Source organism: Thunnus maccoyii, chromosome 13 (genome assembly GCF_910596095.1).
Source record: "Thunnus maccoyii chromosome 13, fThuMac1.1, whole genome shotgun sequence".
NCBI lineage: Eukaryota > Metazoa > Chordata > Actinopteri > Scombriformes > Scombridae > Thunnus > Thunnus maccoyii.
Window position 1 is genome coordinate 11,783,374 of NC_056545.1, and position 16,113 is coordinate 11,799,486.

General features: G+C 41.5%; 1 protein-coding gene across 3 annotated transcripts in view; it reads right to left on the reverse strand.

Annotated features, from left to right (window-relative positions):
* The window catches only part of rapgef6 (Rap guanine nucleotide exchange factor (GEF) 6), a 158,657-nt gene that overhangs the window by 3,864 nt on the left and 138,680 nt on the right, over positions 1 to 16,113 (reverse strand). For all 3 annotated transcript variants that reach the window (XM_042431615.1, XM_042431614.1, XM_042431613.1), the window contains 11 exons: positions 15,823 to 15,990; positions 15,332 to 15,547; positions 12,968 to 13,179; positions 12,288 to 12,411; positions 9,092 to 9,312; positions 7,851 to 8,024; positions 7,144 to 7,290; positions 6,692 to 6,811; positions 4,395 to 4,659; positions 2,246 to 2,790; positions 836 to 1,192 (listed from right to left, as the gene is read on the reverse strand). In XM_042431615.1, the coding sequence (XP_042287549.1) occupies positions 836 to 1,192; positions 2,246 to 2,790; positions 4,395 to 4,659; positions 6,692 to 6,811; positions 7,144 to 7,290; positions 7,851 to 8,024; positions 9,092 to 9,312; positions 12,288 to 12,411; positions 12,968 to 13,179; positions 15,332 to 15,547; positions 15,823 to 15,990 (2,549 nt within the window). The remainder of the gene's footprint in view (positions 1 to 835; positions 1,193 to 2,245; positions 2,791 to 4,394; positions 4,660 to 6,691; positions 6,812 to 7,143; positions 7,291 to 7,850; positions 8,025 to 9,091; positions 9,313 to 12,287; positions 12,412 to 12,967; positions 13,180 to 15,331; positions 15,548 to 15,822; positions 15,991 to 16,113) is intronic.

Sequence of the window (16,113 nt, forward strand, 5' to 3'; positions counted from 1 at the left end):
CTGTCTGTGGATTCATATGATATCAGACCAATCTCAAAACCAAAATAAAGACACAAAGCTGGCAAACAGCTAATTATCAGTTTCAGAACACTAACAAAAGATATGGAGCAGAAAATTACTTAGTAATATCATTTCTGATGAGTATGGTGTGTTTATAGATTAATATTTTCCATTCAAAGCTACCCAGACTTTTTGAGACAGACGTAGCTCAATTTAAACAGATTTTTTTCATCCAGATTTTGTCTCCATGCACCTCAAATGCTCAGACAATCTTACAGAGAAGCAAAATTAAGAGAAAAATGGGTAGAAAACACAAGTGAGCTGCTTATAAATGCTTGTGTATCAGACTCCCTTTAAAAATGTCCAAAAAAACAAAACAAAAGTTACTGGAGAGCGGACGCTGATTGATGATGACTAAATTCAGATTTACATATTTTCTTGAGGGACATCTTTCTTTCTTTTTTTTCTTCCTCAGAAAATAATTTGCCGCTATTTAAGAGTGTAGACACGAACTTGCCAATGCAAATCAAAAACATATGAATGTGTCCATCCATAATCCATGAATAATCTATACTGAAAAGACTAAAAGACTAGTATTTTCTGTTTTTGTAAGCTTGTGGTTTCCTAAACACTATTATATCTTGATCATATCACCAATATGCTGTAATTTGACCTTCCATAAAACCTGTTAACACCTTGTTATGTAAATGAACTATGAATTAAGAGATGTAAGTAAAGATTAGCATTGTTAAAGCAAGAGAACCGATAGTTTTCATTTAAAAGAGTCATACTCAGAACGGTGCTTTATCATTTCAGCATCCTTATGGCCACGTACCATCCTCACTGTCAGCCAGCTCCTGTGGTGGGAGGCAGATGCTGGGCGGTCTGGAGTGGCCCTGGCCCTGCATGGACCCGGCTGTCCGGGCCTCTTGGTGGTGGAGGTGATGGTTTCCAGCGAGCCTCCGAGCCTCAGCCAGACCTCCGGCTGCTCCGGGGCTTTGCAGGAGTTTGCTCCTCTGCAGGGCCACACTGTAGTCTGGAGGTCTGAGGTGGGGAGGCCTGGGGATGTGACCTCCTGGCCCACCTACTACTCCGTCTGTGAGATCCCCCAGAGCCAGACCGTGGTAGCCTGGAGGGGTGGGAGGGGGAGCTCGGTAACGCTCATCCTTGGCGGGGGAGGTGACACAGTACACTGGATGGAGGTGTGGATCAAAAGAAAGGAGGGATGGAGCGAAGGAGGAGGGGAGTGAGGGGTGAGAAAAGGTGGGAGTGAAGAAGGTGCAAGAAACGGAGGTGTGCGGGGAGTTGTGTGAGGAGGGGAGAAACAAAAGAAAATGATGGAAAAATTAAATCAATGTGATGTTTCACTAACACGATACAAAACTATACATGCACCAAAAATATGAACCAAAACAAAAAATACAAGCAATGAGATGGATGGCTGCCACAGATACACACAGAACTAGAGCTGCAACTAATGATTATTTTCATTATCGAATAATCTGTCAGTTTGTTTCTGGATTAATCGATTAATCGTTTGTTTTTTAAGTGTAAAAAAAAAAGTGAAAAATTCCCATGGTAATTTCCAAGAGTCCAAAGTGACGTCCAAATCTTAAAGATGTCGAATTTACACTGAAGTAAAACAGAGAAAAGCAGCAAATTCTCACATTTGAGAATCTAGAGGTAGAGAATATTTGACTTAAACGATTGATCGATTTATCAAAATTGTTGTCAGTTAATTGTCTGTTGATCCTCTGATAGATTAACTGACTGATTGTTCTGGCACGAGACAGAAGCTAGCAACTAGCAAACTGCATAATCATGAAACTAGAGCAGGAAATCCAAAAGACAAATTTACACTTTGGCTGATGAAGATGCTGCATAACTCCTGTCAGATGGAAAGCAAACAGCGACAGAAACGAGACCTGTGATCTCGGCTTTAAGAAATGCGGAAGCACAGCAATTGCCAGCTGTTCACTAGAGCAACAGAGCGCTGCAGTTATTCAACTTAACTTAATTTACTTCTAGATATAAAATATGGACAGCTGTCTTGATATTCAGAATCTGTCTGACTGCATGACTCGTGAAACTCCTGTATAACTTTACAAAAAAGCCTTAAATGGGGAAGAATGTTTTCCACTGTAATTATTCTAGATAAGCGCCACTGACGTTCACACACGTAGCGACAGAGTTGACCTGTCAAAATGTGTTTACAGGGAATCAAACTCGCAACCAGACCCCTCACCTATCAGGCCCTTCTCTGTGCTTGACGTCACCGTTTTGTAGGCAGGGTCTGTGCTTTGCCCTCCTTCCTCGTTGTTTGGCGAGGAGGGGTGCTCCGAGGTGTTTCGCCGCTTTATCGTGCCGTAATTCCCCTCATAGGTGTCCGACAGCGAGCTGGACGACGCCCAGCTCTGCCGCGACTGATTGGACAGATCTGAGCTGGAGTCTCTGGAGTGTTTCTTGGCATGGTCCTCGTTCGCCCACGCGTGACCGGCGGCCTCCACCTCCGCTATCGGCCCGGCCAGCTGTGTGTGCTTGAATACGCCCAGGTGAGTGTGCGGGAGAGAAAGCGGGTGCCCGTGGATGCCGTGGTCCCAGGGCCGGCAGGAGGAAGTAGGGAGGCTCTGGAAGGAGTCGTGGGAGTTGGAGGAGCAGGACGTCCAGCTGCCGCGGCCGCTGTCGGCCACCGAGTCCAGAGAGGTGTGGTCTGGGGTCAGCTCCTCTGTAGAGATGGAGGAGGTGAAGGTGGAGGCTCGGGTCACGTAGCCTCGAGCCAACGATGAAGAACTGTCGCAGATAAAAAGAGACAGAGTGAGATCATTTCCAGGTGGATACTAGCCAACCACAGCACATTTATTTTGATACTTCATTCACACTATCATCTTCCCTTTACTGGTGATCAGATGAAGAAGCCAGACAGCCACAAACTAATCATCCTCAACTGATGAGGTAACTCAGTCAGTACTAAAAGGATGGAGAGTGGCTGGATGTGGAAGAGTCAAAGACAAAACTTCATATAGACGATCTGAAACCTGGATATTGTCAAAGTCATGTACACAACATGAATTAACCAGGTTTCTCATCATTCCAAATCCTGAAAATGATCAAAATCATGATAAGACTTAAAACCAGAATAGTAGACTATATAAATTTACTCAATAATAGTAAGATTAGTGTGTGTAAAGACTTGTTGAGAAGTTGAGGTACTGTACATGTACCGAGCCAAAAAGCATTAAAAATGAAACAGAGGGAAGGAAAGTCACAAGTGTGAAATAGAACATAGCAAACTGTCGAGTGGCACCGAAGGTGGTAAGTCATACACTGACAATGAAGAGAGAAAAGAGAGGGAGGGAGAAGAGAGCAAAGAAGTGTCTTCAATAACTATAAAAAGCTGTTGGCTGGAGGACACGCGGGTCAGAGAGTCACGCACTAACAAAACACAGACAAAAGAAGATAAATGAAAACAGGATGAAGTTCAATGTTACACGGATGAGCCGTGTTGTCTCTATAAATCCACGACTTCCGACCAAAATGAGTTCTTGCTCTTGTATAGATGAGTTATTGTGTGGATTTTTCAAACGTTTTTTTGTCATTTCACCTGTAAAATTCAGTTACAGTGAACGTTCAAGCCATTAAAGTTTGCTACCTTCTCTTCCTAAAAACTACAAAACAACATTTTTTTTAAGTACTTTCTGCATGATACATCACTATGTCTGCTGTTTAAAAAGACAAGCAAACAACTTTTTAAAAAGTTTTTCATAAACAAGCAGTTTGATTCACTGACGCAGTTTTACTGGACAAACAAGCCACTCAATGAAACCGCGCCATATTTCATAAAACAGGCTGGTGTTATACGGCGAGGCTGCCGAGCTAATATAATATCAGAAAAACAGACAGATTATTCCGTCTGACGATATTTTATAGTCTCCTCTTTATGAGACAGAATGTCCTGATCATGGAGGAACAATAAACAAACAGCAGACAATAAAAGAGGCGTGTTGTTTATTCGGCCAGATTAAAAAGCTGCCTGCGTGAAAACCGATACGCTTTTAACAGAGAAAAGAAGGAGAGAGAGGAGGGCAGTAAATGTGGGACGCTAATAAAAACCTGGCGTGTTTATGACTTCCTGTCCTCCGAGTTTTAATGGGGAAAAGGACATAATTGGAATCCAGCTGGGAGAAGAAATGTAAGAGCGACTTAAGATAAGTGTGGTTCCATTGGGGAGGGCTTTAGGCAATTATGTGTGTGTGTTTGTGTGTGTGTCCTTGTGATCCGAGGTTTGTGACCTGCCTGGGAGAAAAATCTCACTCGAAATTTTTAGCCAAGGAACATACAAGGAATCTACTTAACCAGACAGATTAGGTGAACTGCACTGAGCTGAAGTGAATTACCTTGTGCTGGGCTGGTTGTAATCAGCATTCAAGTGTGCGTGCGTCGCTGCTGTGCTCTCAACAACTGGCACAGCTGCTGTAGTCGCAGTAGTAGTAGAAGTAACAGTGGCAGTAGTAGTACACGTCCTGTTGCTGCTAATACACCGGTCGTCAGGGCCGGGGGCAGGCACGGAGTCAACCGAGCAGATACTGGAGCGGGAGGAGATCTCGCTGTGACTCGAGTCCGACAGGTTGTCCGCTTTACCGGCTGGTAGGAGAGCGTAACCTGCGCAGAGGATGATGGAAGAGGAAAATTGAGGACATTTGGATTTGAAAGTGACGTAATATAATTTTCATGAAAAAGAGTATTGAAAGCACAAACTGGAGGAGGAGTTTGAATGCTAGTTAAAAAAAACAGCTTCTGAAAGCAGAACTTTGTCAAAAATGTAACATGTTGTACACTGTGTGGTGGATATTTTTACCTAAACTAACTTCCAGTAGCATGAATGTAAATTATGTGACTCTACTGTCGATGGCCATGATTATCATAACCGAACCCTGTCAGTGTTGGTGTGTAACTCTCACTCAACATTTCTATCCCTTATTGTGTTACTGCATCTCTTTAAATCACATCAATACATTAATTGAGAACGGATCTGAACTGTCTGAGCTACCCTGCAGCCAGAAGACGACATGGAGCGATCTGAAGTTTCTGCGCCCTTTTTTAATAACAAACACTTAACACTGTTATTCCAGTTCATCACTGCTTCTATGTCATCCACTTTTTCCATCAACAGCAGGTGATTTCAGAAACTGTGAGGATACATTCTGTATATTCTGTATCCTGTGAGAACTCGTACACAGTTCGGTTATTAACTGCAGTTCAGGAGATTCAAATTTCTTCATCAATCGTTACGAGCACACGCAAGAAATTATAATCGCTCTAAAATGTGAAGCTAAACATGCACAGAGACTGAATAGTTCAGAAATGGTTATTAATTGACTGTCAAGGACACTGTTGGGGACACAGTTTAAACTTAATATTACAAAAATCTGCTGAACCAAATGAACTGACTGAGGGAATGAACTTGATAATAAAGTACTACATGCCACAAAAGAAAGTCACATACCAAAACCTACACAATCAAGTAAAAATAATAAATTCATCTGCAGAGAAAATGCAGACAAATGTAAAAGTGTGTCCAAGTGACAAAACATCCTTCATTTTGAAAAGTTAAGGTGAATATGCTCTCTGCTTTCACAGTGACTTGTTTTGCAGTATTTGGCAGTTCATTGACACAGCGACACTTGCAAAAAATTCAATACATTTTTCCCTACAAACAAAGAAATGAGAACTAGAACAAAGTGAAATATCTTCCCATTTGTTGTCACTGCTTCAGACAAGATCTACTTTTTCTCATCAGTATCACATCATGTGCTCCCAATGTTTGCTGTGAAAACTCTTTTATGCTGCTTTCCTCATGTCACTTTTTCTAGGACTCATTGGTAGATCTGAGGCTCTCGTCTCTCAAGAAACACTCGCTCTTGTGCTTCCAAAATGAAATGTGGTGACATCACTTTAACAAGCTGCAGTATCTCTTGTGATGGATTCTCAATGAACGTAATCGATAATCAACAATGTACAACAACACATCTGAAATAACGCTGGCTTCCTTCGGTTCACTGGTTTTACTGAACAACTGGTTCAATCAGTTATCTCTGTCAGACAGTCTTTCTCCTGGTGCGTCTGTCCCTGCAGAGCCAAAGGAAGGGGTTGGGGCTGACTGACCTCCTGGCTCTCTGCTCTGCCTGTTCTTGTGTCTCATCCTGAGGTGAGGAGGGTATGACTCCTCCCTTTTCCTCTTTGGCTACCACTGGTCTCTCCCTGGACTGACTCCTTTCCCTCAGTATCCTGAATGGTGACATCAACCTTGTCCTGATGGGGGACTCTGGGAGTCTCCTAAACTGTGGCTGGGAGAGAGGTGACAGAGCCAAGGGTCCTAACCCTGGCAGACTGGGAGGAGAGCTGGTGCGGACCTCAGGATTCACCCCTGACCATATCTGCGTAGGGCTTCCTGCTCTTACCCTTAATAGATTTAGCCCTGTATCTGTCTGTGAACCCTGCTTGTTTGGCTGCCTGGATCTTCCCCTCCTTTGCTCTGGAGGATGAAAACCTCTCTGAACTGCCTCTGTCTCCTCCTTCTCCTCTTCTACTTCACTTCTCTCTTCCTCCTCTCTCGGATTCTCTCTCTCCCTGCTACTCTCTCGGCTGTTCTGCCTGGTCATCAGTAGGATCCTCTTGTGGAGGAGAGCCCCACCTATGCCGTAGCTGCGCAGGCTGGCGGTGCCGGCCTTTGTGCTGGCGTCGCTGGTCAGTGACGATGAAGATCCCGACAAGTTCATCTGGCTGGAGTTCTGGGACTTGGCTACACCTCCCACTGAAAGGGGGAAAGAAGGGCATTTTAATCACAGGGTGCATACAGGACCCCCAGGACGAAGTGGCATCAATTACTATAGCAGCAACATACATTAAAATATGTAAAACACACTGAAGATATTTTTTCTGCATTGCTTAAAAGTTCAACAACTTCTAGACTTTAAATGTGTGAATATTCCCCCCACACATGATCTACCTCAACTCAGTAAGATTATCATTAGTATTGTAGAACTCTGCCTGCAGGTGCCTGTTTCATTAAATCTACTCTGGGCCAGATCTTCCCCCAGGGATAATAAACCATACAGGGTGAAAAGCAAAGTTTCTGTTGCAGACCTTTGCGCGGAGAGCCCTGCGGTGACACCGTAGGGCTGGAGTGAAGGGAGGAGATGGTGGAAACGGTGTCATCAGATGGTCTCTTTGTGTTCCACTCGTCTGCCGAGCTAACCGGAGGTTTCTTCACCACCTGGGGAGAATTTGAGTCTGCAGAGAGAAAAAAAAGGTTGCAGGAAAGTAAATTAAGCTGGGAGTCTGTAAAACACCTGTAATTATACAGAACTGGGAAATGTATGTTTTCTTCCATTTAGGTTTTACCAGTGCGCACAACATAATTATAATTATACTGCAGCTTTAGAAATGTAGGTTTATTATGAAATTTAAGTTGCGTTCAATCAAACATGCTCTTAAAGTCAATTACAACTTTGTGTGGAAACATACAATGATCAATTATATTTTTCCGAGTAACTTTTTAATATGCACGTTTTGACAGGGACTTGGCCTGGATGAGAAAAATATTAAAAAACCCAGGAATTTCTCAACATGTCAATATACTGTTGATGTATCAAAACACAGAATTGACCATTAGAAACCAATGTAAACGATTAGTTAATCACCAATTAGTTGTTTCTTAACCCTTAATAAATGAAAATGTACTGTACAGGTGGAAGTATACAGAAGATGAGAACTGAAATTGTAAATACAAGATAACACGTCTACATAAATGAGTATAATGATGATCTGAAGTATAGTAACAGTGTACTCACTCGGTGTGCCTATGTCCTTGGCAGTGCTCTTCTTTCGTAGAGGGTTCAGCGGGACCTGGACCTGAAGGACTTGTGACACCCTGTTCTGGGTTTTCCCCGAGGGCAGAGCCGACCGCAGAGACACCGGAGACATGTCCGACTTGGTGGATCGTCTCTCACTCAAGTTCTTTGACACTGCAACCGCAAGAAGATGAAAAATGTTACTTTAACGGTACTCTTCTTGTGCAGTTCAACTATTCAGTGTGAGATATGTTACTTGTGGGGAAAAAAATGCCAAGTAAATTAGGCAATATACCTCCCTGAAGTGGATAATATAATACAGATTTGTTTACTAAAAAACAATACTATAATATATCAAAGAACAGTGAAGTTAACATCAACATCAGATGCCTTAAATGTATACCAGAACTGATAAACAATAACTTCACACACTTTTTCAGGCTGGCTCTTTTTTTGATCTATAAACCTTTTAAGACTTACATTACCTACATGCTCTGTCTTGAAGTGACCTAAGGCGAGATGATCATACTCTAAACCGATAAAGATATCACTTTAGCATACTGATTTTTCTGGGCACTGTCATAGTTATAATATTAGGTAGGATTTGATTAATATTATGGACAAATACTGTCCTCTCACAGCTGCTATGATGAACCAATGATGCACTGATACAATTCAGACAACAAAAAAAAAGGGAGAATTTTTGCATTCAGGTTATGCAAAACTTAAAAATAAAATCTTATAGTATTGTGTGCATTCTTTGTTCTACAGAGAGTTTGGATGATACTGCAGTATCTTTCACTCGATTGATCAATTTCCTCGTTATTTTCTGCAGGACATTTGCAAAAACACTAGATGGCACTGCAAGCCAGTAGTACAAATGTAACCTGTGTACACTTAAATGAACTTGACCTCCATTTTTTCCAGCATTAAATTTCCTTGTGTTAAACCAAAAACATATTTTGAGCAGTACCAAAATATAAAAAAGTACATACGTAAAAATAAAAACGGTTTTGTGGACATGTTAAAATCTATTCAGTATGTATTTGTACCTTTTTTTCGATTCCAAATCATTCAAACAGGCTCATGTGCATGTCGTGCAGTACAAAGGCATTATACAACCATAGAAAATTATATTTCTGGGTCATCTACAATTACTTATGTTGTAAAAAATACTTTAAAAGCTGAGGAACTGATGAAAATTTGGTTCGATCAGTCTCTGCTGGGACTGTACGACTCACAGGTGCTGTAGGCCGGCTCACACTGCAGGGACATGATCTGGTGTTTCTCCTCGTCTGTCTCCACCATCAGGTTCGACAGGTACTGCTTCACCTTTCTGGCCATCTGAGCGTCTTCATACAGCTTCTTGGCATTGAGAAGCGAGCTGCGACGTACTCGCTTCTTATGGGCACCGCCCTGCACGTCTAGCATGTTGGAGTTGGTGCTGCCCTGACTCAGAGACCTGATAAGAGGAAGGAGGAGGAGGAAAGAAAGGACAGGTAGGAGGATAGCGAGGAAAGAAGAAGAGGAGACAAGAAATAAAAAATGAAGAAGCAGAAGGAAGAAGTGGGATAAAGTAAACAGAGTAAAGAAATATAATGAGATGTGGGAGGAATTTAGAGAAGCGAAAGGAATGGGTGAGGTGTTGATGGATGAACAGAAGATGACAGATTGATAAAGATGAAACGGCAGACGATTAGAGGGAAATAAATGAAAAAGATAATACAGAAACAGGAGAAATGCACATGAAAGTCCAAAGACAGAAAACAAAAAGACAGATTGAGAGAGGGAAGAAAAGAATGGTACACAACAATCAGTTCAGTCACCAACAAAATAGGCACAACTACATTCTTACCAAATACCTCTTCTACCATAGAATCTGTACATCTGTCTTTGTGTTGGGGCATAGCATTTTAAAACAGGACCATGCAACTGGGAAGGAAGTAGCTCTCGCTGGTGTGCCATGCTATCACAGTACAGAACAGCAGAACATTCTGTCAGATGGAGGCAAAAAGGGTTAGGAAACAAAAGATGCACAAGATTCGATATGGGTAATATTATGCCAGGATGCAGATATGAACAAACACCAAACCTGAGTCAAATAGTATCTGTAAATACTTCTAATGGTTTGTTTTAAATTGGAGTTTACTAAACAGGCTTTTTAGCTGTTTTACTGTGTTTATTTGAATTTTAATATGTAATTTTCAGCATGTTATGAGCAGTCACATTTGCACTTAAACAGCGTCCTTGCTGGGACTTAAGAATTTGTTGATTTCTTGGTCTGTTTTGTATTTTTGTCCAAGTTCTCTTTTCACAACATTTGTTTGACTGTGTACTTGTATATATGGATGAATGACATTAATTAAAATCACTAACTTTCATATGAATGTGTTTATAAGTTGGGATGCACCGATCCCTGATACTGATCTTACTAAACAGGACTGAGTTTTGGCCCGATGTGTTAAAACCCTTATGCTCTAAGCTGAATGTCAACAGATATGAGAGTGGTATTGATCTTCTTATCAAACTCTAGAGGAAAGAAAGCGAAAATCCAAAATATCAAACTATTCCTTTAAAAAGATATATGAAGTTACAGCCTTTTATTACCTTACATTGACTTCAATGACTTCCACACAGTAGGATTGTGTTTGAGAGATCCAAATTTGGCAAAAACAGAGCCTTAGTATCAAATTGGCACTAGCTATTGGCAGTTATCCTAACTTTACGTCTGGGAAGATGTATCAGGAGAGAAAAAGTTGGATTGGTGCATCCCTGTTTAGAATTTCCTATTAAGAGGGTATAATGAGGTAAAAACAAACACTAAGTATTATTTCAAGCTACTATGTGACTCAACCATAGCATCGTATGGATAGGGCAAACAATTAATGGGTCAATGATGGACTTGAGTATGGTTCAGGTGAATGGGCACTGCAAATGGAAGGGTTAATCACACACACAAGCACAGGCAGACACATAAGTGTACACTGAGATAAAGTAAAGGGGGGGACATGCAGTTTATGGTGGTGGGCAACAAAGTAGGGATGCAGGGTGGATTGAATTTCTGCTGGTCCAGACCGAAACGGGAAAAAACCGGCACCAGGACAAACTTACCCTAAACTTTTCCACCTCTTCTTCCTGCAAGCAAGAGGCGTGAAGATTGAAGCGTGACTTAAAGACAAGTTCAGGGGTCAGGGGGGAGGAGGCGGAGACAAGACTATGTAGAGGTCATGCCACCACAAACAAAACAGAAAATGATTGGAGATGGGAGGACACCAGACATAGGACATCTCCCCATATCAACCTGAAGAGTGTGATTTATGGCCTTGTGCATCAAGAAAAAAGGTCCTTGAATCACCTTTTTGAAAAACTTTTGTTTTATCATATGTGATATAAAATAAAAAGTCTTCTTGTGATTCTACTCTGATGTCTTAAGCTTGTAGTATTAAGGGAGTGTCTGCAGGGGGCAGTCATGCACTGCAGCAGTGACAGACTGTGATAAACACACACAAACTTAGTGATACAAAATACACACTGCAGTTGGCATCAATTCTACCTCCAGTTCCTGTCGATCCATGCCCTGCGCCCTTGTGTCGTTACATTCCAGCAGAAGAAATGCAATCGAAACACAGCAAGCCATGAACTGGACAGGAAGTGAATGGGAATTGATCAAACCAGACCTTGAGTGTGTGCCTGATCCTGTTGGTGAAGGATCCAGGTTGGTTGGTGGGTGGAGGCATGGTGCAGTGGTTCCCCTTTTTGCCCACATTTGTAGTCTTCTGCAGTAAGCCTGGAATCTACATTCCTATTCTGGATTTTCTGAACTCAAGCCTCTTTCTGAGAAGTGTCAAGTTTTACTACAGTCTAACTGATGGGAAACAGGAAGAGCCAGTTTCAAAGATACACATATTGAAGGAAGTTGCGGATTTGGTGTCACTTCTGGGAAAATTTAACCACAATGAACCGCTACGATTTCACTTATTTGTTACAGTAAATCAATTGGAAACTGTCACACTACACAATTTAACATTCATTGTGTTATGATTTCTGAGCCATAAATTTCCATTGACTTTGAAAAAAAATGCCAAAATGTACATTTTCATGATATCAGACTGATGTTTGCAGTTTTCCTTTCTTAGGGGTAATTTTTGGTTGTGACACTTCTCGGGTTCAGCTAATTAAAGCTCCTTTGTATAGGGGAACACTGAGAATTAACTTATTTTTTTACTGGGATTGTCTCATTTCGCTACAAAGAACAAGCCACTAAAATAATTTGAATGATATCACCACATAAAAATTCTAAAATTAGGGGCCTTTAACTTCATCACTGGTGATTTCAAACAGCTTTAAGTGACCCTTATCTGTGAAACTGGCTCCAATAGCATCAAGTAAAAGCAAAAATGGTCAGTCTTGACAAGAAAAGGTATCAGAACAACCAACCTCTGTCTGAACATGAGGGCGGGGTCCATGTTGGCCGAGGTCATCCGCACCACATGTCTGATCTCCTTGGCAATCATCCTCAGCTTCTCAAAGTTCACAAGACCGTCTACGTTGGAGTCATTGCCTGGGAGGACAAACACACACACACACAGATACATGCACAAACAGTAAGTGTGATGTCAGCTGCCAACATTGTAATGGAGATAAATGATATGAAATGATATTCTGGGACATTTCCAAGATGCAATTTGCAACAATATTTCTAAGATGAATCTTCAAAGTAAAAATCCCCTTGTTCTTGTCTCCTTCATTCCTCTTGGAGATCAAAGTGTTGACTTTCTTTCATAGTGAATCATGCTGAGCCATTAGAGATTTTTTTTCAGCTTGAGCAATTCCTAACATGTCCAGTAATAGACATTTGTGAGACAAAACCTTTAAGGAGAAGTCAGCTTGAGTATCTTTGACCTGAATAAGTGTGATACGTTACAAAGGCAAGATGGGGAAGCATTAAGCAGATGTTAACCTCCCGAGTGAGCCTGAAATTGACCTTCCGCGCCACAAAGAGGAAGTTAACCCAACAGAATGTCAACCCTGAGAAATGAACTCAGCTTTTTAACACATGTAAAGAAACTGAAGCTATATGTGAATATGCTTAAAAAAAAAGGAATTATGCCATCTACCTTCATGTAAGAAGGTGAGGTCCTTCTTGACCACTGGGAACAGTGGGATGATGGGTGGCTGCATGCTCTGGCTGCTCAGGACGTTGCGGTACTTGGCCATGTTCCTGGATGGGTCGAAGACGTCCTGCAGGTCCCCGAACAGCTTCTCGTACTTGCTGGGCAATTTCTCCCACGAGCTCCGAAGCCGAGCCACCGGTGCCAAGTTTAGACCGCTGTGTGAGGGAGGGTGTGGGGGAGCGAGAGGGCAGAGATAAATGGGTTATGGTGGGAAGAAGGGAGGGGAAGGATAGAGGTAGATATGAGGAGGCAGAGGAAGATAGAGAAGAAAGAAGAAAGGAAACCCTATACTGACATTTGCACAATTACTACTTTACTTAAGTAAGCAAGGGCCCTATTTTCCAGAGCAGAAGACCCCTTGAAGCAATGTCAACACTGAGCACACTCACATACGTTTGTCTATATACTGGTGATCTGAATCAGACCGTTTTATTTTAGCATTAAAAAAAATGTTGATGTTGCTGATTAAGAGTGTTAAAAACCATTTACTACATGTTTAAATACTGCCTATAAATGTTAAATAGGGTTGGATTAAAGTAAAGAGTTACCCTCTCTTCTTATATTCCCCTCCTTACCCCTGGCTCTCTCTTCTGTTTCTCTTTTGCAAAAGAGATCTTGATATCAATGAGATTTCCTGAATAAATAAACCTTAACTAACTAACTCTTTATTTCCCAACTCATCATTTCTACCACTTTCTCTTTTTCTCCTATTTTTAAACACTTCACCCCATAAATGACCAAATCATCAGTTTTCTCCCACATAAAAGGATGTTAAGGAGGGGCTTTTTATTTCAAGCAGGCCAGGGTGGAAGTCCTCCACTATAAAATGCTTTGGGAAACCCTGCATGTTATCTTTCCTAAACACACACACACGCGCACACACACATCAGAGATGCCCCTGGTAGGTTATGCATCAGAGAGCCATATGTGTGCAGACATCATACTGTGCGGAGGAGTGTAAAGAGACATAGAGGTCAGACTCTTCTGCTCTGAAGTGCCTTTTACAGCAGTGAACAGAGGATCAACATACTGCTGAGCTCCTTAAACTGTGAGTCAAGATCTAGAGTGGAAGCAGGCTCTGTCCCACATGATCCAAAGTAACAAGAGGACGGCGAATATCAGTGAGATTCAAACATGTATCCATGGTATATTTAGAAAAAGTCAAGATAAGGTTGTTTTCTGTAAACCAGAATAACCAAAACCATAATCACATAATCACAATATGTTACATTTACTACTGTAGACAATATTTTCTTGGATAATTTATACAGAAGATTGAAAAGAGCACACAGCAACACGAAACACTAATGTGTGTAAAAAACAAAGTAAGCAGGTTAAGGCTAAAGAGAGAGCATGTCTTTTAAATAATTATTCTTGAGAGCGGGATGCTGTTGCAACAGTAAAATGAGCAAACATGGAGTAAGACGTAAGAGTTGTTGAGTGGCATCATCATCATCAGGTTTCACTGACACAGTCTGGCAGTGAAACAATGATGTTAATGTCTGTTAAAAACAATTAGTTTAGCTTAATCATGTCTCTGCAGGATGTCCATATTCATCTTTAAAATTATCTCTCAAAACTTAATATATCAAAAAAGCATCTTAGTGATGTCACCTGTACTTTTTCTTGCTCCAGTTCTAATATTTTCTTATCTGTTTATTTAGTATAATCTCTTTTTATTGCGTTGTATTTAATTATTTTTTGTTTGCACAATGTAACTTTGTATTGAAAGGTGCTTTGTAAATATGTGTGGACACACACACACAAGGACACACAAGTATGGTGGGTTCAAACACAATCATATTTCAATGTTCATTCCCAAAACACACAACCAGCATTAACTCCTTGTGTGGTTTTTGACCCTTACAAGAGAGCCACAGTTACATACATCCTCGGCTCAGTCCAACAGCCGTCTAGAGCCAAACCACAGAGTGCAGAGGGAATTAACAATAGCCACAAACAATGCATGTAACCGTTGCTATGGGACTCTTGTTTTAAATGCAGTGAGGTTGCAGAGTCTGTGTGGTCTGGGGCTGATTCAGTGAGCTGACAAGAGGGGAAGGGGAGGAGGTGAGGCTGGTTCTCCTGTGGATGTAGCGATGGAGACCAGTGGCTAAGGCTCATTTAGCACAAAAGCTGTCAGGGGAGATGACGTAAATGCACAGGGATGTGCAAACTAGCTGTCTTTGACATGACTATACGTAATTTGAGGAGAAAATAAGGAAAATTCTGAATAATTGTGTTACCACGCTTTCGGAAGACAATACACGCACACGCTCTCTTTGTAAGTTTCTACGCTGAGCCCACCTGATGATAGCGAACATGGAATTGAAGTTCTTGCACTCTCGGCAGTGCAGGGCGATCTTAATGAAGTGTTTGATGGTCTTCATCCTCTTCAGGGCATTGGGCTCCTTCAGGATCTCTGTGGCGACCCAGAAGGTCTCCTGGTTGATCACCTCTTCAAACTGTTTCAGATTGCCACTTCCTACCGAGGAGTCTAGTTTAAACAAGTCGTCCACGTACCTGAGAACCGAGACAAAGAAGTTCAAATAATCTTTTTTTAAAATAGCTTACAGTTCAGGGGAAAATAAGACTCCAAGGAAATAATCATTTTTGAACCACACAGATAATATATTAGTATACTATCAGAGCAGTTCAAATATCCTGTGATGCTCAATATAGCAGCTGTAGTTTTATTTCCTCTTATTTCCTCCCCTCGGCTTGTTTCTTTGTCATTTGTCTTGACTGTTATGAACTTTAAAATGTAATTAAGATTAAACTGCCAAACAGCTTCATACTCGGTGGACTCGATGTTCCTGAAGAGCTCAAAGTCTCTCATGGAGAGCTGGGCAGCGACTTCCATGGTGCTGAGCTGCAGCAGCGAGATCTGACTCTCTCTGAGGAGGTCCTGGGCATCGTCGTCTGAACACAACGTCTCCGTCTCCATGTTGTTCTTCAGGTAGTACCTACAGGACAGGAGAGGGAGAGGGTAAGATGTGAAAGTTTGAGTATTTGTATTAAGTAAAAATATTTGTTAATGCTTTTTTTTTTTTTGGTATCAAGCTCAGAAAAGATCTACAGAGGAAAAT